The following is a 25,737-nucleotide window of genomic DNA, read 5'->3' as shown; positions in this document are numbered from 1 at the left end:
CTAAGAAGCATATATTATTTATTATTATTTTATTTCATTGGGTTTTTAGCCCTAGTTGCACCTTTTTGTGTTTATTTCATGTTTTTAACAGTGCATGAAAGATTGCGTATTACTGCACAATTTTCTTTTTTGAAATAAATCAGTGGTTCAAAAATTTGGGTCGTGACTTAATGACTAAGGAAAATGTTGGGTCCCGAGGTTAGACCAGTTGAGAACCACACGTGCCAGATGATTATTATGCATAAATAGTAGGAAACATGTTTGTATAGGAAATTACTCGTTTTAGTTTAGTTTTTGTAAATATTGCCTTGAAATAGAGAAGCTGAAAAAGGTAGCAGGATGTATATATAATATATAAAGAAATTATATTGTCAACAGATATGGTTGAAAAACAATGTTTTAAATGTAATTGTATACAATATTGTAGTTACAATTTCTTTAATTGAATTAACTTAAGCTAGAAAAGTAAATACAAACTAAATTAACAATGTAACTTAGAGTTTACAGAAGGACAGTTTCCTTCTGAAGCACAACTTATAAGAAATGTCTCATGCCATTTGTCACATAGTGAGAGCTCCACAGCTCAAGCAAACCCCCACAGGGCTTGTATATTGGCTTTGCACTTCTCGTTCTTTGTTATGCTATTGCTATGCTATTGTTGTTATGCAAAGACTAGGTGATAAGATGATTGGTAATGGTAGTGAAAGGGTTAACTTTCTGTAGTGTGGTAGTGAAAGGGTTAATAGTACAATATTTCTACATCACCAGAGGATGCTCTTCTAAAAGGACCACAGGGACTAGCAGTGTAAACTCATGGAGATTTAATATTATGCATTAATAGACAGCTAAACGGCATCTTGTTTGAGAAATGCAAGGTTTCAATGTTGTTTAACAGTTGATCCAAACAGTTCTGTGCATTCCAAAATGCACAATGAGATATTCTGAGCGATCTTCAACTTGACCTTTCGCAAAGCCACACCCCTAAATGCCTGTTGTCCAATCATATTGCGCAATGTAAAAGCCATGCACGATCTAACGTTAACGAATATGTGGACCAACCCTACTGGCTCAAGGACTAAAAGCGTAATGTTGGTTCACTTAGATTTATTGTATTTGTCAAGATTATAAACAATATTCAAGCATTTGTAACTAGTTATTGTAGGTGTTTTTTCCTTCTCAAATCTACCAGGTGCAGCTTCAAATCCAAATGTAAAGTTTCAGAATATCCTTGTTGATTTGGCCAGGCAAACAACAACCACTCACTTTAACCCCTTCATGACCACACTATCAAATGGTTAACCCATTCACTGAGACAATGCATAATGTTAACCCTTTCTCAACCATACTACAGAAGGTTAACCCTTTCACTCTGTAGTGTGGTAGTGAAAGGGTTAACTTTCTGTAGTGTGGTAGTGAAAGGGTTAATAGTACAATATTTCTACAGGAACAGAGGATGCTCTTCTAAAAGGACCACAGGGACTAGCAGTGTAAACTCATGGAGATTTAATATTATGCATTAATAAACAGGAAAATCTGATACAATCATAGTTATGATCAGAATGAAATAAAAAATACATTTGTTTCGATTGCTCTCTATTAAGCGATACTGAGTGATACTGAAATGTATGGCAAGGCCTCAATTCAATATAATTTACAAAGACAAAACATGGAGAACAAAGTAATGGCTTTTGAGTTGGAATAACCTCTGCAAATTCCATTAGGTACATTACCAGACTACCAACTTCAGAGAAGATGATAAAAGGTAACCATTACAATTCAGTGCAATGAGCATGTTGAGATTTGTTGGTTATTGTGGAGTTTGCATGCATCACCAATATTCTGCACATTTCTTTAAAGATAATTTCAAAAAGGTAAAAACCTAATTTTACGCACTTTCAATGGCCATGTCGTATCCCTTTTGAAACGTTCAACTTTGCTTTGCATACCATCAAGTATGGATGAAGGTCACGTTTAACATGTTAATGATAAGAGGGCTCACTGAAGAGGCTCAGTACACTGCTGCAAACTGTCACTCATTATCAGGGTAAAAAGTATTTTTCTTTTTAAAAAGACATTTTCTTTTAGTAACTAATTAAAGCAAGTGTTTAAGACTAAACAGATATTGTAAATGAGAATGAATGATCATTAAAAAAAACTAGCAGGTTCACAGTACATTGGCCTGTATGAGTCTCTTGTAAATTTGAATAACATCATTGGACACAGGCTGACACGGCAGCACATTGGACCGTCTACAAACACAATTGACCAATCTCAAACCCTGTTCTCTTTTCTTGATCCTCCAATCGCAACTGTTGCTTGCATGAAGCGACAATTGTGATTGGAGGATCAAGAAAAGAGGGCAGGGTTTGAGATAGGTCATTTTGGAATCTAGCAGCGCTCTACAGAACAGTGTGTCTCAAAAGTCTCTCCTCGGTTCCCTGCTCCTCATTAACTAAACATAACCCCCCCCCCCCATACCATGTGTTCTAACAGGCGACAAGGGGCAGAGGATGTGTGCAGAACCGATGGGAGAGACTTGGAGACTCGTCCTGCTTTAAAGCCTCTTCCTTTTCCTTGTCAAAAACCCCCTGATCTGGAAATACAAAAAACACCAAACAAGTAAACAATCATTTGTTCAGAAAATGCCTTCAGAAGAAATCCACCATAGAAAGATTTCCAGATGTAGCTTTGGTCTGGTCCTCTTGAGCAGAGTACTGTGATGGGCCAAGTCCCTTCAGCCGCAACTTTCCAAAGACGCCTCAAACTCTTGTTTTGGAATTTCCAAACCAGTCCTTCACCGGGCAATGTGAAAACATCTTTATATATATATATAGGTTATATTCACCAAATCCATCAGCCCCCCCCAATGTAGATGCGTTTAGATGCTACGATTTATGCAGGGCTTTCTTCTGGACAGCATCTCTTAGACACACAAAGGATGGTAAAGCATTAAGACAGATGGCGGAGGTGATGATGTCAACAAACCTGAAAATAGGGACAACAGAACATAACGGAAAAAAAGGGTAAATGGAATGATTCCTAAGGGTGTGATGCCATCAAGTTCATATATCCTCAAATATTCTAAACTATTGCCATAAAGGGGGAAAAAATTAAGAAAAAGAGCAAGGAAAATAAAAAAAGAAGAATATATATTTATATATCCATCATATGTATATCTATATATAAACAACAGTTTTAACTAGTTGTAGGCAAGCCGACAAGTCCCCCCCCCCCCCCTTTTTGTGAGTGTTCCGTTCCACCGTCATAAGGCTGTCAAACGCTTGGAGGGTTCAGCAGCTCTCTCTCCTCAGTCACCAGGTTCCCTGAGATGTAGAACGCTGTTTTGTTTTGCAAAGGTTTATTTGATCTGAACACATTGAACGCCCCCTGCCCTCCGTCGGGGGGAGGGAGGGAAGTCTCTTGGGTTCCTCCCGTGGGAACTGTGGAAGGGCTTGGTGGTTGAAGCCGACGGACCAAGAGAAAACGAGAGCTATATTAGAAACTTCCATCTCCATCCTCCGTTGTAGAATCTTCTGGAAGGTGGGCGTGGCGAGGTATCGGTGGTGCAAGTGGGGTTGGCCAGACAAGGGGAGGTTTATTTTTACGTTTTTTTTCTGTTTTCTTTTTTAATACTAATCATCTTAGATGCGTTTCTGTTGATTTCATTCAATTCAATATTGTTTGTAATCGTCAAATGCAAAGCTGTGTACATGTTGAATCATCAGTCAGTCATTCCAAGGCTTGGATAAAGAAGTGGTTTGCAAAAGAGTTCTTATAAAGACTCTGGTGTTGTGAGTGTGAGCATGTGTGTGTGTGTTAGTGTGGGTGTGTGTGTGGTCTCCTCAGAGTCTCTGGGAAGGAAGTCTCTTCAATAGAGGCTCATCGTAGACCCAGCACTCCCCGTCTTCATGGAACAACTGGAGAAGGGAGACAAACAATAATATTTACTACAGACAGACATTCAAAAGTGTAACGTTTTATTCATAGTCTTAAAAAACTATATTAAAATATATAATCAAAATGTTTGCAAGCTAGCCAATATCTAGTTTTGTTTCCTGCCTATTACTGAATAGGACTACCTTCTTAAGTGAATTGCTTCTTAGGGTCTGACTACAATGGTTTTGAACTTGTCATTTTGAATAATCTTCACAAATAACAAATAACATTCACAGATGTGTAGTGATCTTTGACCAGCACTTGATTCAAACAGATCATTTCACATGCCAGTAATTCACTTCATTTGAAAAATTGCCGCCATTCTGTGTTGTATGCTAAAGAAATTCCCTATGGAACATGTTTTGTCAGCTTGAGATGCATAAACTCAAAAAACACATTTCTATATTAATAAAAGGTATGGCAACTGACGAACCTCAACGAAGTGAGTCTCTCAACACAATATTGGCCATAATGATCATAAGGACAAAACCATTTCAAAATCGCTCAGTTGGGGGCACAATAGTGCCAAAACAGCCTTCCTATACATGAAAATGTACAAAACGGTGCACACAGGTCCAGTCCTATGCCAAACCAGTTGGTCCCGTTGAGATGAAGAATCTATTTTCCAAGGGAGACACTGTTACAGTAGCAATCAATGTCAAGCGATGGGAAAACCCCTCACCCTCGTCTCCCACTGCTGCTCGTTCTCCTTCCTCTCTCGGGCCTCGGCTCTCTGCTTCTCCTCCAGACTGTGTTTTGCGTCCGTCGCTGCATCTATGTCCCTCAGCTTCAGGTTCAAGGTCACATCTTTCCACAGGCTTAACACATCAAGGGTCAAAGGTTATATAACCCAACATTTTAAAATTGTAATTTAAAATTTAAAATTATTATTATTATCATTATTTTTTTGTTATCTTTTTCCCCCTTCTTTTTCCGTTTTTCTCCCATCCCAATGTTAGTCGTTATGCCAATTCCCAATTCCCCTTCCTGGTCGTTGCGCACTCTACCCCCTACCGTCGGTCTGGGAGGGCGGAGACTATCACATGCTTCCTCCGACACATTTGTAGCCAGCCCACCGCTTCTTTTCACCTGGCAGCGCGGACTCCTACTGGGTAGGAGTGTAACGTGTGGAAGGTCACACTACCTCTCCCAGATCCTTCCCTTGCTGTGCAGGTGCCCCGACCAAACTGTAGGAGTCGCTGTTTACAACGACCAGGACCCACCCACGTCGGCTTTCCACCCGCTAACACTGCCAATCGCGTTAGTATGGACGGTCGGCCAAGCCGGAGGCACCACAGCCGGATTCGATCCCACTGGCTCTGTGGTGGTAGACAGACGCTGCGCTACCCGGCCGCCCTAAACATTTAAATTTTAAGAAAAAGTAGCTAGAGATCACTTAGATTACCCCTTTTCTCAATACATGGATAGTTTTATTTATGCCCCTAGTGATGATTATGAATACGGTACAGATTTGAATTCCTCACCTGCGTGACTCGTAGTCCAACTGGTCCTCCAGCTTCCTGACCTTCTTCTTGATGATGCCCAACTTCTTAGTGTCTATGAACAAAGAGTTCTCCTAAAAAAGACAAAGCATGGGATTTACCAAACACGTTTCCCCCCAAGCAGGCTACCTACTATATGGAGTGCCTGCATATTATGATGGTTCAACCAGGTGTGCTTTCTTTTGAAACTTGATTAAAAAATTAAAGCTTAACAAAATGTGTTGGTTTAAAAGTGAACTCACTCCTGATGCCCACTTGGCGTACATCACTCCATTCCACTCTCCCTCGACAGAGCAGAACGACTTCTTATCATTGGGAGGACTGCAAAAACAAAGCACAGACAGGAACACTGTATTACTTCTGAAAATGTGTTTACTATAGAGTATGTGTTTACTATAGAGTATGTGTTTACTATAGAGTATGTGTTTACTATAGAGTATGTGTTTACTATAGAGCAGGGGTCGGCAACCTGCGGCTCCGGAACCGCATGCAGCTCTTTAGCCAATCAGCTGCGGCTCCCTGGCCCAAAAAAACCAAAAACACCTTTTTTCTCTTATTTTGGAGATCGATGTCATACTGTGACACTGAAATGAAAAATATTTCATCAACTAAAATATTTCATCAACTAAAGTATACAGTATGTCACACCCCACGCCTCTCCCTGCCGTCTGCAAGTGGCTAATCGTGAGTTTCCGACCCCCCAGTAAGCTAACCATGGATAAATCCAAAAAAAGGAAAGTCTGAGGAAAATAGAGGGTTTAATTCAGCATGGACAGATTAATTTGCTTTCACGACTAACGATGCAGGCTTACCTGTATGCCTGATATGTGGTGAGAAATTTGCTTTTTATTTGATAGATTTTCCACAAATGAGGGAAGGACTCAAATAGAGCTGCATAGTTCAGGGTTTTATTTCAAAGTATAGGTCTACACATGGTAGTCTTTTTTCAAAGTAGACTACTTTTTATTTTATAAATGTTCCACAAATAAGGGAAGGACTCAAATATACCTGAATAGTTCAGGGTTTTATTTCAAAGTCGGTCTACAGACACCAGTGTTTTGTCTCCTCTTGTGTTTTATTTAAAAGTAGGTCTACACAGCCAGTCTTTTTTCTCCTCTTCATAAGAGTTTGAGGTTTTCCTTTGTTATAACAGATAAAAACAGCAATAAAAAGTCAAACATTTAGTTTTTGTTGCTTTATAATTCCATTAATGCAACAAACTGTGTGCTATAAGTATAACGTATAATAAATAGCAAATTACTTTGGGTATGCAATTGTCAGGCGTTTTATGCTAAATGTGGGGTATGCTTGGGGATAAGTATATATAAAATGTTATACACTGCGTTATCTTCATTTTAAGGGTAAATTGGTTTTGCGGCTCCAGAGGAATTTTATTTTGTGGGAGGGGGAAAAAATTGCTCTTTTGATAGTAAAGGTTGCTGACCCCTGCTATAGAGTATGCCTAAAGTTGATTTCACGTTTGTAGTACTACTAGCGTTAAAGATGCAATAACTATTATCGGACAGTATTTTCTCACATTTTCAAAACATCTTATGACCACCTGCCATCAGAAGGTCTTGTTGAGTCAGTGTCCTACCCTGCCATCAGAAGGTCTGGTTGAGTCATAGTGTCCTACCCTGCCATCAGAAGGTCTGGTTGAGTCATAGTGTCCTACTCAAACAACCCTGCCATCAGAAGGTCTGGTTGAGTCATAGTGTCCTACTCAAACAACCCTGCGATCAGAAGGTCTGGTTGAGTCATAGTGTCCTACCCTGCCATCAGAAGGTCTGGTTGAATCATAGTGTCCTACTCAAACAACCCTGCCATGAGAAGGTCTGGTTGAGTCATAGTGTCCTACTCAAACAACCCTGCGATCAGAAGGTCTGGTTGAGTCATAGTGTCCTACCCTGCCATCAGAAGGTCTGGTTGAATCATAGTGTCCTACTCAAACAACCCTGCCATCAGAAGGTCTGGTTGAGTCATAGTGTCCTACTCAAACAACCCTGCCATCAGAAGGTCTGGTTGAGTCATAGTGTCCTACTCAAACAACCCTGCCATGAGAAGGTCTGGTTGAGTCAAGTGTCCTACTCAAACAACCCTGCCATCAGAAGGTCTGGTTGAGTCATAGTGTCCTACTCAAACAACCCTGCCATCAGAAGGTCTGGTTGAGTCATAGTGTCCTACTCAAACAACCCTGCCATCAGAAGGTCTGGTTGAGTCATAGTGTCCTACTCAAACAACCCTGCCATCAGAAGGTCTGGTTGAGTCATAGTGTCCTACTCAAACAACCCTGCCATGAGAAGGTGTCATAGTGTACATAAACTAATTTAATATCTTTACGACAAGTGCCAGTAAGACATTTTTATGTTTATATGTAACAAGGTTTTCATTTTGGGAAAATTTAGTTCTCTTTTTTATAGTGGTGACTTGGTAGGGACAACAGAACATAACGGAAAAAAGGGTAAATGGAATGATTCCTAAGGGTGTGATGCCATCACTTGGTGACCCTTAGTGGTTAGGAAATAGTTATTGCAGATTTAGCATGATGCTTTGTCCACTAACTGACACAGCAGGAATTTGTATCATAACCAAGCATTTTCCTTTTCAATTCCCCATATGCAAACCACAATACTAATGCAATATGCACAAGAGAGGGGCTGTCTTACAAAATCTCAGCCGTGATCCTGTGCTTCTTGCCTCCATAGAACGGCTTGGTGTGGAACACAATGTTGGCGCTGTAGCCCGACTTGGAGCAGGAGATGTTACACTCTCCGCCCAGCTCCACCCAGGGCACCGTCAGGATCGACCTGGAGAGAGACAGGCTCAGGTGTAAGGAAGGATATGACGAGGAAACGTTGCAGAGAGACAGATGCAGACATTGTAGTTAAGTAGGCATTACCTGCCGTAGCCATTGGGGAAGGTGAGGATATAGTGTTCATCGTGTTCCAAACATGACACACAGCCTAGATCACAGAGGAAATAATTAGCATTAGAACTGCATTAGAAGTACCATGCAGCAATTCAAGGTATGTGCCCTGGTCTGCAGAGGCACCAGGCCAAACTCTCCAGTTAGAACATAACTCTCTCCTGTTAGAACATAACTATCCAGTTATAACATAACTCTCCAGTTAGAACATAACTCTCTCTCCAGTTAGAACATAACTCTCTCTCCAGTTAGAACATAACTCTCTCTCCTGTTAGAACATAACTCTCTCTCCAGTTAGAACATAACTCTCTCTCCTGTTAGAACATAACAACATAACTCTCTCCAGTTAGAACATAACTCTCCAGTTAGAACATAACTCTCTCTCCAGTTAGAACATAACTCTCTCTCCAGTTAGAACATAACTCTCTCTCCTGTTAGAACATAACTCTCTCTCCAGTTAGAACATAACTCTCTCTCCTGTTAGAACATAACAACATAACTCTCTCCAGTTAGAACATAACTCTCTCCAGTTAGAACATAACTCTCTCTCCAGTTAGAACATAACTCTCTCTCCAGTTAGAACATAACTCTCTCTCCAGTTAGAACATAACTCTCTCTCCAGTTAGAACATAACTCTCTCTCCTGTTAGAACATAACAACATAACTCTCTCCAGTTAGAACATAACTCTCTCTCCAGTTAGAACATAACTCTCTCTCCAGTTAGAACATAACTCTCTCTCCAGTTAGAACATAACTCTCTCTCCAGTTAGAACATAACTCTCTCTCCTGTTAGAACATAACTCTCTCTCCTGTTAGAACATAACAACATAACTCTCTCCAGTTAGAACATAACTCTCCAGTTAGAACATAACTACATAACTCTCTCTCCAGTTAGAACATACCTGTCTCTCCAGTTAGAACATAACTCTCTCTCCAGTTAGAACATACCTGTCTCTCCAGTTAGAACATAACTCTCTCTCCTGTTAGAACATAACTCTCTCTCCTGTTAGAACATAACAACATAACTCTCTCTCCAGTTGGAACATAACTCTCCAGTTAGAACATAACTACATAACTCTCTCTCCAGTTAGAACATACCTGTCTCTCCAGTTAGAACATAACTCTCTCTCCAGTTAGAACATAACTCTCTCTCCTGTTAGAACATAACAACATAACTCTCTCCAGTTAGAACATAACTCTCTCCAGTTAGAACATAACTCTCTCTCCAGTTAGAACATAACTCTCTCTCCAGTTAGAACATAACTCTCTCTCCAGTTAGAACATAACTCTCTCTCCAGTTAGAACATAACTCTCTCTCTCCAGTTGGAACATAACTCTCCAGTTAGAACATAACTACACAACTCTCTCTCCAGTTAGAACATACCTGTCTCTCCAGTTAGAACATAACTCTCTCTCCAGTTAGAACATAACTCTCCTGTTAGAACATAACTCTCTCCTGTTAGAACATAACTCTCTCTCCAGTTAGAACATAACTCTCTCCAGTTAGAACATAACTCTCCAGTTAGAACATAACTCTCCAGTTAGAACATAACTCTCTCCAGTTAGAACATAACTCTCTCCTGTTAGAACATAACTCTCTCCTGTTAGAACATAACTCTCTCCTGTTAGAACATAACTCTCTCTCCAGTTAGAACATAACTCTCTCTCCAGTTAGAACATAACTCTCTCTCCAGTTAGAACATAACTCTCTCCTGTTGGAACATAACTCTCCAGTTAGAACATAACTCTCTAGTGAGAACATAACTCTAGTGAAAATATAACTCTAGTGAAAATATAACTCTCTCGGGAACTCGACTAAACACTTTTCTCTCGCTCTGTGTAGCAAAGAGTTTGTCTGTGGATACATATGCGTTTGTGAGGAGGTGCTTTAGAGAGTACCTTGGCCGATATTGTGGACGCCTATAGACATCCCTAGGAACTTAGACTTTGTCCAGATGTGAGCGTTGAACTGGATCTTCTTACTAAGACATTCTGCGTAGAATGCAGAAACTGGTGAAGGAAGAGAGGAGAGATTGAAGAGGAGCCGTTAGGTGGGTATCAGACTTATCAGACTGACAAGCAGATGCATTAGTGTACATTTCCCCACAGCTTTCTGTGGTTACAGAGCGCAAATACAGATATTTGCCAAGTACTACATCACTAGTTAAGATAGAAAAATTAAATCTATCAATTCAATGTAATGATGTTGGATATTATGATTATTATTTAGAGACTAGATTCTCCACTCCCTTAGCTTGGTGCTATTGATTGATTGATTGAAAACTTTATTAACAGATTGCAGAATGGGTACAGTACAGTACAGCTCAATACATACAATTGTTAAGGGGATGCAGACCAGAGAAAGACATTCGTCTTGTTTACATCAGGGTCCCCCATTTTCAATTCATCATAACATATATGACATACATGACATACAGATAGACAGTACTGCTACATCTATACATTTATGACATCAGATTTGCAAATACAGTACCGTTTGTGATATAAAAGTGTCCAGAAAAAGAGTGTATATACATTTGACGTAGAAACTGTACATTGGAGGAGGTTGGGTGGGTGGGTGGGGGCTGTACATTGGAGGTGGGGGAGGGGGGGGGGGTTGGGTAGGGGGGGGACCACACTGTACACTGTACATTGGAATACTGACAAAGCCATACTTGGTCATTTACTGTACAACTGGGTTAGGACATTTGTAGGGGCCAGTTTCGAATTGCAGTCTCCCGTAGGTGTTTTTTTGAAAGTGGGTAGTGATTCACATTCCTTTACAGCTTTGGGTAGGGCGTTCCACATTGATGTGGCATAATTGCAAAACGTGTTTAGTCCCTTGTTTGAGCCGAATCTGGGTTTAACATGATTTGTGGAGCTCCCTCTGGTGTTGTGGTCGTGGCATTCACTGACCTTTGGGAAGTATTTTGACATGTACATGGGTACCTTTGTCGCGTAGTGTATCTTGTAGACCAGGCCCATTGCAAGTTGCTGTACTCTGTCGTCTACTCTAAGCCATCCTAGGTGGTCAAAGTGGGCAGGGGTGAGGTGGGTTCTAGGAGTCAGGTCAAGCAGTAGTCTGACTAGCTTGTTTTGAGATGTTTGTAATTTGTTTTTTAGTGCCTTTGAGGTGCTTTGGTACCATGAGGTGCAAGCATAGTCGTAGTACCCTTGAATGAGTGCTCCTGCTAGAGTCTTCAGGGTATTCTTGTTTACCAGAGAGGAGATCCGGTACAAGAATCGAGTTTGTTGGTTGACTTTTTTTTTATTACATTGGATGCCATTTTGTCACAGGAAAGATTAGCCTCTAGGATGGAACCCAGGTAGGTAATTTCATCTTTCCTTGTGACAATATTGTCACCCACTGTAACCGAGAAGCCGCCGGTCTTGCTGAGTTTGTTATTTGAACCGAAGAGAATGGACTCTGTTTTGCCCATGTGTAATGATAGTTTGTTGTCGGCGAGCCATATGCAGATTTTGCCTAGTTCCGAGCTGAGGGCTTTTTCAACCTGTAACTTGTTCTTGTCAGAGACCAGCAGGGCTGAGTCGTCCGCAAACAGGAACAAGTTGCAGTCACAAGCTGACGACATGTCATTTGCATAAATTAGGAATAGTAGCGGTCCTAGTATGCTTCCTTGTGGAACACCACAGCTCACCGTGAGGGGGGGGGGTAGGGTACCGTTTACCTCCACCATCTGTTCTCTCCCCTCCAGGTAGGATTGTATCCAGCTCACTGATAGACTATCAAAACCAATTGCTTTTAGCTTGTCAATCAGAATGGTGTGATTGACAGTGTCGAAGGCCTTTTGTAGGTCCAGCATGACCATGCCGCAGTATTTGCCCGCATCCACCTCTTGTTTGATGTGGTCGTTCAAATAGAGAAGGCATGTGTCAGTGGAGTGGGATGTTCTGAAGCCAGATTGGAATTCGTAGATTAGTAGATTTTTTTCCGCGAGCTACTTTTCGATCTGTCCGTATACTATTTTTTCCATGACTTTCGAGATGGATGTAAGGATAGAAACAGGGCGGTAGTTGCCTGGGTTTAATTTGCTGCCCTTTTTGTGCAGGGGTGTTACTCTCGCAATTTCGAAGTCCTTGGGGAAGTGTCCCTGTTTTATGGAGAGGTTTATTATGTGTGTGATGACTGGGGTGATGGCTGCTGCTGAGTCTCTGAGGAATTTGGAGGGGATGTTGTCATGGCCAGTGGCCTTGTTCGGTTGGAGGGCGCTCAGTTTTTTGAGTACCTCATCTGTAGTTACCATTTCCAGTTTAAAGTCGTCTTTGTGGACGCCTAGGTTCTTGTAGTATGCTACTATGTGTTCTACCCCATACTGCCCTGAGTGGGAGGGTAGTTTGTTTACCAGTGTTGTGGCTATGTTTGTGAAGAAAGTGTTTAAGTAATTGGCTACATCCAGCTTGTCTGTGATGAGCGTGTTGTCCGTCTTTATGTTTATGTTTGAGAACCTGCTTTTAAGTTTTTTACTGCAGCCTAGTTGATTGTTGAGTAATTTCCAAAGTTCACGTGGTTTATTTTTGTTTTCCTCAGTTTTGTCATTGATGAATTTTTTTTTAGCAGTTTTGATCATGGAGTTTACGTCATTTCTTAGTCCGTTTCTTTCTAGTTTGAGTTCCGTCACGTGGTCTTGGAGTTCACTGCTCGTGCTTTTGGTAAGCTTTGACTGACTTTTACGAAACTCAGAGAATTTTTTGTCTCTGGCTTTCATAGCGGTCAGTATTTCAGTGTGCATCCATGGCTCAGCACGATTTTTTTACCCTGGTGGTTCTTAGGGGGGCCATGTAGTTTAGTATTGATGAAAATTTGGTTTTGAAGCCAAGCCAGGTTTCTTCAACCAGTGTACCATTGAGTTCATCTGACCAGTCCAGACTCTCCAGTTCAAGGTTAAAGGCCTCGCTAGAGTAGGGAACTCACTGGGCGGGTGGTGAGAGACCTGCTCTGCTACAAAACACACACTGTTGGGTGAAGACCACGGCACTGGACCCTCTGATACAGTCTCCTGGGGAGAGAGATAAATAGGTGGTTACATTTTCCATGTAATACAACATTACAAAATGTTTTTTTTTTTTTTTACTTTATTGCCAACAGCAATACAATGACAGTACAGTACAGTAAAAATTACAATACAGACGGGAAAAAAAGAAAAAAAGGGGGGGGAATAAATAAAATAAAGTAAACATTTACAAATAACTAACCTTGATTGGGTCCCTCCTCCAAAACATTCCTGCCTACTCAAATATACCTACATATTTCCCTCTCTGTATATACATACCCATAATACACACTTGTACATTTCCCTCCATCCTGTCTCAAAGCAGTGTGTCCCTAAGCCTACCCAAGATAGCTAGTAATTGACCTCCATCTCTTCTCAAAGAGAGGCATCTTCAGCTGTAGCTGGGCTGTCATGTGTTCCATCATATGTACCGTACTTTTCGGACTATAAGCCGCGGCTTTCCCCCCCATTTTTCGTCCCTGCAGCTTATATAACGGTGCGGCTTATATGTGAATCGACGTGACCAAACCCCAAAATGTTAAAATCTAAATATTGCTTTTTTGACTGCATTGAAATGTTATTAATCTGTTCCCTTATTTGCTAAACTTAATATAACTTGTAAATGAGTTAATTCTTGTTATTTGTCCAACAGTATTGTGTCCCAATGCTAATTACATATGGTAATTAAACATTAAAACACCTGCGGCTTTGTTTGAAGTCTCACGGTGTTCCATTAGACAGACCAATTGAACACCACAGATACCACAAATTCTTCTACTCAAGAGAGACATCGAGAGGTTTTGTTTCAGAATTTTATCATCAATTACTAATGTCCTCGTATGAAACCCTCCAACTTGACTCTGTCTGGAGGAGGGATATACCAGACCTGGAAAACGACTTTGATTGGCAAGGAGCCTGGGCAAATGTCCGACTTACATCAAGGAACCCGGATCATCAACAAATCAATCTTAACTATATTCACAGGACATACTTGACTCCTATAAGACTGTGCCGAATGGGGCTCAAACAAGATTCCAAATGCACCCAATGTACAAATGGGGACGAAGGGACATTTATGCACATGTATTGGGACTGCTCACCAGTTAAGGCATTCTGGAAAGATGTGACCCAACAAATATCAAAACTCGTATCTTGGAATATACCTGTACACCCCTCGGTATTGCTGTTGAATGATGTTTTTGAGTTTGCAGTGAATCCACAGCTAAAGAGATTGGTTTTATCGGGTATCACAGTAGCCAAAAAGCTGATCGCATCACGCTGGTTTCAACCGGAAAAAATGTGCCGTAAAGTTTGGTTTCTTACATATCTCGATGTAATTTACCATGAAATATCTACAGCAAGAATTCTGGGTCTCAATGAATCCAAAATGTCAATGTGGTTAGAAGTGGTGGAGAGAATAAAAGCTAGCTTATAATGGTAGTGTCTGGTTAGGTGCGAGGGATAGTGGAGGTACTTCTCAAGGTGGGGTCCGGGAGGGGGGGGTTCGAGCTGAGCATATGTATGTAGGTTTTTTTTTTTTTAGATAACAGGTATTATGGGTATATCTTATATAAAACAACTAACCAAAAGGTGATCCCATTGGATGTGCCCTGACAATTAATGCTTGTATATCTTATCGTGTGTTGTCATGTTTGTTTATATGTTTGTTTAAAAAAGAATAAAAAAATAAAATACAAAAAAAAAAAAACACCTGCGGCTTATAGTCCAGTGCGGCTTATATATGTACACATCATTCAATTTAGCTGCTGCGGCTTATAGTCCGGTGCGGCTTATAGTGCAAAAAGTACGGTACATGTTTAACTTTCTGTTTCCATTGAGCAGTCATAGGGGGCTCAGGTTTCATCCAGTTAATAGTAATAATTTTTTTTGCAATCATCAATAAGATGTGTAATATATAGTACTGATCCGTGTCCACTCGTTCACTCTGTATTTCTAACAGAAACAACATTGGGTCCATGGGGATGTCCGTTTCCAATATTTTCTCTATTTCTTCTTTTATATCCTTCCAAAACTTCTATTTTTGGGCAGTCCCAGAATATGTGTGTATGATCCCCAACCATACCACATTCCCTCCAGCATTTGTTGGTAGAGTCCTTTTTGAAGACACATGTTGTCAATGGAGTTCTGAAGAATCTCATTTTGACCTTCCAATCAAATTCTTTCCATAACTGGCTTCCGATCCCCCTGTGACAGTTAAAACACATGGCCTCCCAATCTTCATCCTCCACTATTGTATTCATCTCTAGTTCCCATTTTTCTTTAATATGTAGAGTGTCATCAGACATGTCTAGCCTAATCCTTTCGATTAGCCCCACCGTTCATTGTAAACAATGATGCATGTAGTTACTGTGTGTTGTTGTAGCCACCGGTTAATTCGCGATTTTTTATTGGTTTGTCATGACAAACCAATTACACAATCCAACATATGTGTAAAGAAACAACATATTCCAGTTAACGGTATATTTTTTTAATGATTCGTTACGGCGAAATCAATACTTCCATTTGTATAAATTGTGTTAAGCGGAGTTTAGTATTCCTGCCTGGCTGAGGAGCCTGTCGCGGCTCATGCGCATGTGCGCGCTCGGCCAATCAGAGCAATGCGGAAGGGCTTGTTGCTTGCCGAAAGGATACAAGCGACCAGGACACATACCCCACCGGCTTCCCCCCGCTAACACTGCCAATTCTTGTGTTTGTTATTTAATGTTCACTGAATGTGGCACAAGCTAAACATTGTGACCTCCAACTGACCATAAATAAACTCGAGTTACGTCATAATTTTGAACAGTTATATAGTTTTTCATGGTCAGGAATAGAAGAGACTTTGTAGTCTCAACCACCAGTGTTAATTTAGTCAACGAAAATTATGACTAAATATGGTCATCAGAGACGTCACGCTAACCCTTTCACTGCCACACGACAGAAGGTTAACCCTTTCACTGCCACACGACAGAAGGTTAGCCCTTTACTATCACACAACCGACGGCGATGCTCCATCATTAGCATCATTAGCTCCGCAAATGCTAATGAAAACGACGACACAAAATGTAGTTTACAAAATAAAATCTTGCCGAAATCTCTTGTAGCGCCGAAGAATAGGAGTCGGAGGCGGGATGTCAAAAGACAACGCTAAACATTTATTCAACATCAACTTCAACACTCTGTTTACTGGGCTTTGCTTGCAGGAACTCGTTTGCCGACAGGATAGTAACACACACTGTTGTGAAGGGCCAGATTAAACCGAATATATATATTTATTTATATATATATATTTAATTGTATTTGTATATTCTCTAATATTCCCTGATATCCCTTGTACAATATGCATTGAATATCCATTCTAGCCTACTGAACATCCCATAATAGTCTCCATTCTACTATTGGTCGAGACCTTGGTGCCAGGCTGCCATACCCCTCAGACCCAGTTCAAACGTACCGCTCGACATGTACGAACAAGTCCTAGTTCCGCGTAGGAATTTGGCTACCGCACCACTAATGGGACTATTTGTTCATAGTGCGTATATATACTGCGCTACTAAAGTAGGACTTTCTTTTCAGTCCAGTTTCTTACCCTCCAATAGAGTCACAGACGTAAAGCCTCCCCGCGACGCCACGTGTGGGAGTAAGGCCAAGTTCGCCTACCATCGGTATTGAGACATCGTGTATATTAATATTTGAATAGTCATATTTGGCACTATATCGTCGAGTTGGACGTAGTCTATTAAGCTAATAATAGTCTGTTAATATATAGTGCTTCGTGCGGTGAGAATACTACCGTAGTCAGTACCCCATCGTTTCGGGCAGAGAACTGGCTGCTTACCCAGGGTGGTTGACCCTATGTGAAGCTGCACCCGAGGAGCCCCAGAGCCGACGAGCGAGTGGACCTGTATACCGGATTATTCTACCGACGACAGCCCGCCTTCCCAGGCACGGATTATGCTTTGGATACTTTGATTATTCCATGGATAAAGACCCCCGACACTGCCGTGTGTTGGAACCCCCCCCCCTGGAGAGGACGCAAGGTGAGGAGACGCTCTGCAAGACGAGGTCTCTTCACGTCTCTCCCCCGTGGACCGGAGAGAGCCGGCCCACAAAGAGTCCACCTGCTTTCATCTGTGGTCCAAGGATCGCCGGCGCATTGAACGGCACTACAGTGGGTTCACCTGGGATACCCTTGGCCGGACGAGGCAGCTGGATTCTACCCCCCCCCCCCCCCCTCCTACTCCTGTCGGCTTACAAGCGACCGGATTAACCCCCTCTAGTGTATCTAGTATAATCATTAAAGTATCATTGCTGTTATTCCTTAACTATTCCAGGTCGTATATTTACCACCTGCGCCTTCAGAGATTGGACATTCTCTATTGATATACCGACGAATACTCCTTGCCATAAAAGTGCATACTATTTCAATTCATAAATGTAATTAAGTGATTAAGTGTTTATTCTACACACCATCGCTGTGTAGGAAATAAAGACCCGTTTCTAATTCGTACATTTGTGTTGGATCCGTTTCATCTACGTGAGAGTGTTCATGATAATATATTTATGCCGTGTACTGGGTGGCCGAATATTAAGTACAAAGGTAGTGGTAGTAAGTATCATATCTAGTAATACAGTCAGGGAATTGTACCCCTCAGTTACACACACAATATTGTCCGTGCGGAACCCTTATCCCCAACACATAGTTCCGTGTGTGAATTATGTTGAGTGGCGAGACTAAACAAAAAAGACTAAATCTAGACTAAACAAAAAAGACAAACTAAAATGCTCAGACCTGTAGTTGACTAAAACTTGACTAAGCGAAAAATAGATAAATGTGACTAAATATGATGAAAACGAAAAGGAGCATTTGAGACATGACTAAGACTACAATTTAAAATAGCTGACGAAATGAATAATACTGTCAACCACAGTATTGTGCCATCTCACCGTGGATGGGGTGGGCTCCTCTGGCTCGGTGGGCAGATCCCAGTGGCAGAAGAACACCTCTCCCAGGATGGGGTTGTAGGGCTTCTTGGCCACAGAGCCTTTCCTCCCTGCATGGAACGCCGACAGATACCACTTCACCACATGCACCATACGTTCCCTGGGCTCCGGCTGGTCAGCAATGCTACAGGATGCACAGAGCGTCAATCAAAATGTATAAGCCAATCACAACACTTCCCATTTTCTGACCCATTATTATCAGCTACAGTGAGCAATGCTCAAGTTCGTTGGCCAACTTTAATAGTCAAGCCATGTTTTGAGATTTAGTTTAGTTTATATTAGTTAGTAAATTTTTCTTTACATGGTATGTACATACTAGTGTATCAAAATAGAAGGAAAACAATATGAGTGTGACCAAAAAGGTGTAGGAAGAAGCCTAAGCTTATATATCAATATATCCGTAACCCTGATTTCAAAACTAAACAAGGGAACAAAGTAATATAGGTTTTTCGTTTTTATAATATATACCGTATATATATTCAAAAGTTCCAAACACAATATAATAGAAAATAGTTTACACCTGAGATTTGTATTTGTTTACCACCTAATAAAAATAATTAATTTACAAAGTGTATTACAAATGTTCTATTCATTTTCACAAGTGTTCCACAAGTTGACCCCTTTGACTGATATGTTATTTACCGTAATTCCTCTAATAGTAACCCTGGCTTGTATTTGTTTCAACTGTAGCGGGTACCAGGCTTGTATTAGGAGGAGGCCTGTATAAGAGGGAGGCCTATATTTCAAATTTTCAAACGGATCATAATGAATAAATCAACATTTTGTGTCAGTTTGAACCCAGTAAAATGTACTGGGTTCATTTATTGAAACCAAGTACTGTATGAAATAGTAAACAGTGCAATTACAGGTGGTCACTGGTCATTTCAACGTTTTCAAAGTGAAATCAAGTAACTAGCTCAGTATGCAGCTCAGTATATTAGTAACCCGGCTTGTATTAGGAGGCCGGCTTATAATTGCTTAGCTCCAGAGCGCACCCGGCCATTAATAGAGACCCGGCTTGTATTTGAGACCCGGTTACTATTAGAGGAATTACGGTATATTTGTCCTGGCACTAGTTCCTTTTATTTATGTATTATCATCTAAAAAAACAAATATATATTATTATTATTAATACAAACAAAAAACAAAAAAAACATACAAACTCCCCTCAATTCATGCCAGCTCGCTCTAGTTAGATATGAAGTAGTTGTACTGAATGAGTTTTTCCCCAGAGACATACCTGACAAATAAGTCCGGATGTGCAAAGAAGTCAGCGTACATTTCTAATAAAGACCTCCTCTCGAGGATGAATGTAGGAAGAACCACCTGCATGAAATATAAAGAAGACATATTAATACATTACAGTCCTACAGAGGACAGAGACAGAAAGTGGCTGTGTGTGTCCATCACAGAGAGAAGTCTCCATGGGGAACAAGGGGCTGGACAGCAAGCAGGAGTGGAGCCTGACTGAGACTGGATTCCTGAGGCCAGTTCTGATATCTGGGAGTAAAATAAATTCTGATATCGATATAGGGGTAGATCGTAGGGGTATAACGGTACACGTATCCGTACTGAACCGTTTCAGTACTGGACCTTTGGTTCAGTACGCGCTGTGTACCAAACGAATGCAACGGTACGTTAATAACCACCAACGTTTTTGTCCCGCATGCAGAACTTCAAAACTCCAAGTTCACCCCTTCCCAAAATATAACTTGCACAAAGGGCCGGTGTTCGTTCAGCCCACGCGCAACACAGATTACCAGTAATTTAGCATAGCCTCAGTGTGGCGAGCGAACACGCATGCACGCACACACACACACCCTCTCTCTCTCTCAGTGCGTGAGGAGGATTGGTGCTAGATTGAGAAGGGGCCGTCTCTCGGAGATCAAATTAATGATAGTTTGCGGCATATAGAACGGACATTCATACACAGCAACGTGCCTCCAAACAAGGTGTGATAAACATGAATTGATATCTTTTCCTTGGCATGAAACAGGAAATAGTATTTACCATTAGGGACCTGCATGACGCTTCTTTCTCTATTCAATAACGTTTGTTATTGCTACTCGCACGTTATTCAGTTAACACGCCCACAATCTAATATATATATATTTTTTAACAAGTCGATTATTAATTTGAATATAGAATATTCATTGACAGCCCTACTTAACAGTTACTGCATCACCCCTGAGTGGAACATGGAAAGCCAAATAAATACATTTAAACTTAAACTTTCCCCCACTGTACCGAAAACCCATACCGAACCGTGACTTCAAAACGAGGTACATACCGAACCGTGTTTTTTGTGTACCATTACACCCCTAGTAGATCCATAGTACCAGTATCTTCATGCTAGCTTAGAAAATTAGCCCACTAGAGCCCCTTAAAAACAGCTAATCAAAATATCAGTAATATACCGGTAAATGCAGATACCGGTATATTGGCGATAAGCAATTTTTAAGGGAATGAGCCAACTCAATGACAAAATACTTGTGTCCAGAACGAAACCAGAATATTACTGTGCTTGTAAAAACATACAAAAGGTAGATATAGGCCTACAATTGAAGCATTCAGACAAAGAGCCATGTTTATTGTATTTGTAGTTGTAAAGTCAATCCAAATCACTTGGCGTGTGATATATCAGCAGAAATTACTTACTACTCAACCTCTACTGTCTTTAACTGTGAATGAACACAACACTAACTTACCATCCTCAGATAACAAAGTTTGAAAACACTGTTCTTCTGAACATAATTTTTTTTAAATTACATGGTTCTTCATCCGAGGTATTTATTATTGTCAAGTGTCCAGGTCAGATAGATGGATAAGAGTCTTTCTTCCTCACCTTGGTGAGATCCATGCCGAGCCGGACCTGCGAGAGCAGGTGCATGATGACACTCTTGTGTTCCTCCACAGACTCCCCCTCGCCATCGTCCTCCCGCTCATCATCCCGTTCAAATTGATCTGAACAGCAGACGTCACGTGTTACCATCACCTACGGCTCAAGCTTTTATAGCTTAGCCTAATCAATATCACTACTCGAAATGCTTTCTCCTATTAACCAAATGATAATTGGTTATTTATACCCAATTGTTTATTGTTTGTGTATTTATTTATGTCCATCTTTGACCTTCTCTTTGTCATCTTTATTATGTGTTGTCTTTGTTCAACCAATGTGTTTCTTTAGGTTTGTAAAAAAAGAAAAAAAAAAAAAAAATTACACGCACATAAAAAGGGTAATTGGTTGACTGAAAATGTTCCATGGTCACGCTGCAATTTCACCAGGTGGTTTGGTGGCCCACTGTTATAAGGGTATAATAACTGTAGCTAATCGCTAACGTCAGTGCGCACGTATGTGTGTGTCACCTGCGTCAGTGGTGCCATTGGACATGGAGGAGTTGAGGGACTCATTGGTGTCCGGTCGTTTCAGCGCCGACCCATCCTCACCAGTAGCTGGCGCCCCCGAGGGACTGAGAGAGAGCGAGAGAGCGAGAGAGAAAGAAAGAAAGAGCGAGAGAGAGAGAGAGAAGCAGGGGAGAGAAAGAGGGAGGTAATTAATACATAAAGGAGGACACATGTTCTTTAGAATGCATTTTATTGCCTGGACCCATAGCTTATAGAGCTGATTCTGAACCTGTAGCTTATAGAGCTGATCTTGGACCTGTGAGCGTATAGAGCCGATTTTGGCCCCGTGCCACCTGCAGACGATGAGGAGGAGTATAGAGCCCTGGTGGAGAGCTTTGTGGGGTGGAGCGACAGCAACCACCTCCAACTCAACACCAGTAAGACCAATGAGCTGGTCGTGGACTTCCGGAGGGGCAAGAAGAGGCCCCCCCGATTCCCATCACCATCCGAGGGGAGGAGGTGGAGGTGGTGGAGTCATAAGTTCCTTGGGGTACACCTGAACAATAAACTGGACTGGTCGGATAACACAGAGGCCCTCTACAGGAAGGGACAGAGCAGGCTGTTCTTCCCGAGGAGACTCAGGTCCTTCAATGTTTGCAATAGACTGCTGCAGTCATTTTACCAGTCTGTAGTGGCCAGCGTCCTCTTCTATGCTGTGGCATGCTGGGGAGGCTACATCAACTCAAGGGACACCAACAAGCTCAACAAGAGAGACTCTGTGGTGGGAGTCGAGCTGGTCAGACTAGAGGTGATGGCCGAGAGGGGGATGAGAAGGAAGCTGGCTGCTATCCTGGAGAATCCCTCCCACCCCCTCTACGACGAGCTAGTCAAGATGAGAAGCCCGTTCAGTCACAGACTCATACGCCCCCGACACTCAACTAACCGCCTCGGCCAGTCCTTCATACCAGCGGTATGAACAACTACTAGGAACCTAAAAAGGACAATAACACTACCTTATGCATACTGCACCTTATGTGAATACTGTATATTTCAGTTAGTTAGTTAGTTAATTATATTGACTTGTTATATTGTTTACACTGCTTGTTTTTACTACCTGTACGCCCCCTCCCCCTCCCCATGCTGCTATGATGACTGAATTTCCCCAAGGGGATCAATAAAGGAATATTTTATCTTATCTTATAGAGCTGATTCTAGACCCGTAGCTTATAGAGCTGATCTTGGACCTGTGAGCGTATAGAGCTGATTCAGGACCCGTAGCTTATAGAGCCGATTCTAGACCCGTAGCTTATAGAGCTGATCTTGGACCTGTGAGCGTATAGAGCTGATTCTGGACCCGTAGCTTATAGAGCTGATTCTGAACCTGTAGCTTATAGAGCTGATCCTCGACTTGTGAGCTTATAGAGACGACTGGACTAAGGAATTTGCCTAACTAATACTATACTGTACAATGTAATATGTTGCATTCAAGCTATGAAGCCAAAGATACTGAAGATAATTAGTATCATGGCTGTGCCAATGGGATGGAAATGGAACAGTTCCTGTCTCCTAAGTGGGCTGGACTTTTACACAGGTGCTATTGTTAACAACAAGATCGCTGGACAAGTCTCAAACAAATACAGGTCAGAAAAATGTCTGTCTTCAAAATGGCCAGAAAACATTGTTTTAAGAGACGGTCCAATATTTACCTGGATTTCTATGGTAACAAAAAGAAACTACCGTAGTCACATTCTGTCAAATCCTGAATCCGCTGAATGGAGACAAGGAGTAAGGTGTGTGTGTGCGTGTGTGTGTGCACATGTGTTTGTGTGGGAGGGCTGCATATCATTCAATGCCATGTTGTGTTGTGTGTACTGTATGTAGTGGTGCTATGCTTACTCTATGCAGTGTTTAGGGGGAAGGGAGACTCTACTCACTCTATGCAGTGTTTAAGGGACTCTACTCACTCTATGCAGTGTTTAAGGGACTCTACTCACTATGCAGTGTTTAAGGGACTCTACTCACTATGCAGTGTTTAAGGGACTCTACTCACTATGCAGTGTTTAAGGGACTCTACTCACTATGCAGTGTTTAATAATAATAATAATTCATTTATTTTGTATAGCGCTTTTCAAAGACCCAAAGACAATAGGCAAAAAAGAAACAAAGAAAACAAAGAAACATGGAACCACAGGGAAACAGAGAACAATAGGAATACACAGGAACATAAAACTACAAGTAACGGATAGCAAGTACGGGAGTGAGTAGGGGAGACAGTCGGGAGGAGAGTAAGGGAAAACCAATTGGGGGTGGGGGGGGGGGCAGGAGAGGAGAGAACGTGGGGCAGGGGGAAATGGTGGCGAGTTGGAGGAGGGTGGTTATGGGTAAGGAAGGTTGAATGCTTGGGAGAACAGGTAGGTTTTGAGTCTGGATTTGAAGGTGGGAGTGTGGGAGAGTCTGATGGTCTGAGGGAGGGAGTTCCAGAGTTGGGGTGCAGCTCGTGAGAATGCGCGGTCACCAAAACTTTGAGTTTGGATGACGGGACAGTGAGGGAAAGAGTGGAAGAGGACCGGAGGGAACGGGTGGGGCGGTAGGGGAGAAGGAGGTCGGTCAGGTAGGGGGGGGGCCAGGCTATGGAGGGCTTTGACGGTGAGGAGTAGTGTTTTGAAGTTAATGCGTTCCTTGATCGGGAGCCAGTGGAGGGAGGGAGTGGAGGACAGGAGTGATGTGTTCGCGGGACCGGGTGTTAGTGAGGAGGCGGGCGGCTGAGTTTTGGACCATCTGCAGTTTATGGAGGGAGCGGGAGGTGATGCCTGTGAGGAGGGAGTTACAGTAGTCCAGGCGGGAGGAGATGAAGGCGTGTATGAGGGATTCAGCAGCAGGGGGGGGAGAGGCAGTGACGGATTTTGGCAATGTTGCAGAGGTGAAAAAATGAAGTTTTGACAATGGAGCGGACATGGGGGTCAAATGAGAGGGTGGGGTCGAGGATGACACCGAGGTTGCGGACTAGGGGGGAGGGGGTGATGGTGAGTGTGATGGGTCCGGATCTGGTGGTGTTGGTGCCGATGATGAAAAGTTCTGTCTTGTCGCTGTTTAATTTGAGGAGGTTATGGGTCATCCAGGTTTGTAGTTCAGTGATGCAGGATTCAATGTGACTGAGGGGAGGCCTGTGGGGGGATAGTGTGGTGATGTAAATTTGGGTGTCATCAGCATAGCAGTGGAAGTTGAGGTTGTATTAGCGAATGATGTGACCGAGGGGGAGAATGTAACAGATGAAGAGCAGGGGGCCTAGGACTGAGCCTTGGGGGACCCCCTGTGTGACTGGGGAGGGGGAAGAGGTGTGGCCGGAGAGGGAGATAAATTGATGTCCGTCAGTGAGATAGGAAGAAAACCAGTCTAGTGCTGTGCCCTCAACACCCAGTTGGTGCAGCCTTTGGAGGAGGATGGAGTGACCCACTGTGTCAAAGGCTGCACTAAGATCTAGTAGGATCAGGATGTTGAGGGCACCAGCATCAGCGGAGATGAGGAGGTCGTTGATGACTTTGACCAGTGCAGTTTCAGTGCTGTGAGCAGGGCGGAAGACAGATTGAAGGGGTTCGTAGAGGGTGTTGGACTGGAGATGAGAGTAGAGTTGGGAGGCAGCAATGCGTTCAAGTGTTTTGGAGAAGAAAGGGAGATTGGATATGGGGCGGTAGTTAGAGAGGTTGGATGGGTCGAGTGTGGGTTTTTTGAGGACAGGGGTGACAGCGGCGAGTTTATAGGGGGAGGGGACGTGGCCTAGGGATAGTGACTGGTTGAAGAGGGCGGTGAGGTGGGGGATGAGAGCAGGGAGGCAGGCCTTGGTGAGAGTAGTGGGGAGGGGGTCGAGGGACTCTACTAACTCTATGCAGTGTTTAAGGGACTCTACTCACTCTATGCAGTGTTTAAGAGACTATACTCGCTCTATGCAGTGTTTAAGAGACTATACTCGCTCTATGCAGTGTTTAAGGGACTCTACTCACTCTATGCAGTGTTT

General features: G+C 42.2%; 1 protein-coding gene across 3 annotated transcripts in view; it reads right to left on the bottom strand.

Moving 5' to 3' along the window:
• Positions 1–1,494: 1,494 nt before the first annotated feature.
• The window catches only part of osbpl9 (oxysterol binding protein-like 9), a 117,203-nt gene continuing 92,960 nt past the window's right edge, over positions 1,495–25,737 (bottom strand). For all 3 annotated transcript variants that reach the window (XM_084308748.1, XM_084308749.1, XM_084308750.1), the window contains 12 exons: positions 21,747–21,850; positions 21,226–21,344; positions 19,621–19,706; positions 18,324–18,504; positions 13,298–13,382; positions 10,264–10,374; positions 8,338–8,401; positions 8,105–8,245; positions 5,681–5,759; positions 5,421–5,512; positions 4,619–4,754; positions 1,495–3,917 (listed from right to left, as the gene is read on the bottom strand). In XM_084308748.1, the coding sequence (XP_084164874.1) occupies positions 3,843–3,917; positions 4,619–4,754; positions 5,421–5,512; positions 5,681–5,759; positions 8,105–8,245; positions 8,338–8,401; positions 10,264–10,374; positions 13,298–13,382; positions 18,324–18,504; positions 19,621–19,706; positions 21,226–21,344; positions 21,747–21,850 (1,273 nt within the window). In that variant the 3' untranslated portion in view covers positions 1,495–3,842. The remainder of the gene's footprint in view (positions 3,918–4,618; positions 4,755–5,420; positions 5,513–5,680; positions 5,760–8,104; positions 8,246–8,337; positions 8,402–10,263; positions 10,375–13,297; positions 13,383–18,323; positions 18,505–19,620; positions 19,707–21,225; positions 21,345–21,746; positions 21,851–25,737) is intronic.

The sequence above is a fragment of the Notolepis coatsorum genome (assembly GCF_963971535.1).
Source record: "Notolepis coatsorum genome assembly, chromosome: 2".
Taxonomy (NCBI): Eukaryota; Metazoa; Chordata; class Actinopteri; order Aulopiformes; family Paralepididae; genus Notolepis; species Notolepis coatsorum.
The sequence above is the reverse complement of the archived record's forward strand: the minus strand, read 5'-3'. Positions and strand labels throughout refer to the sequence as shown.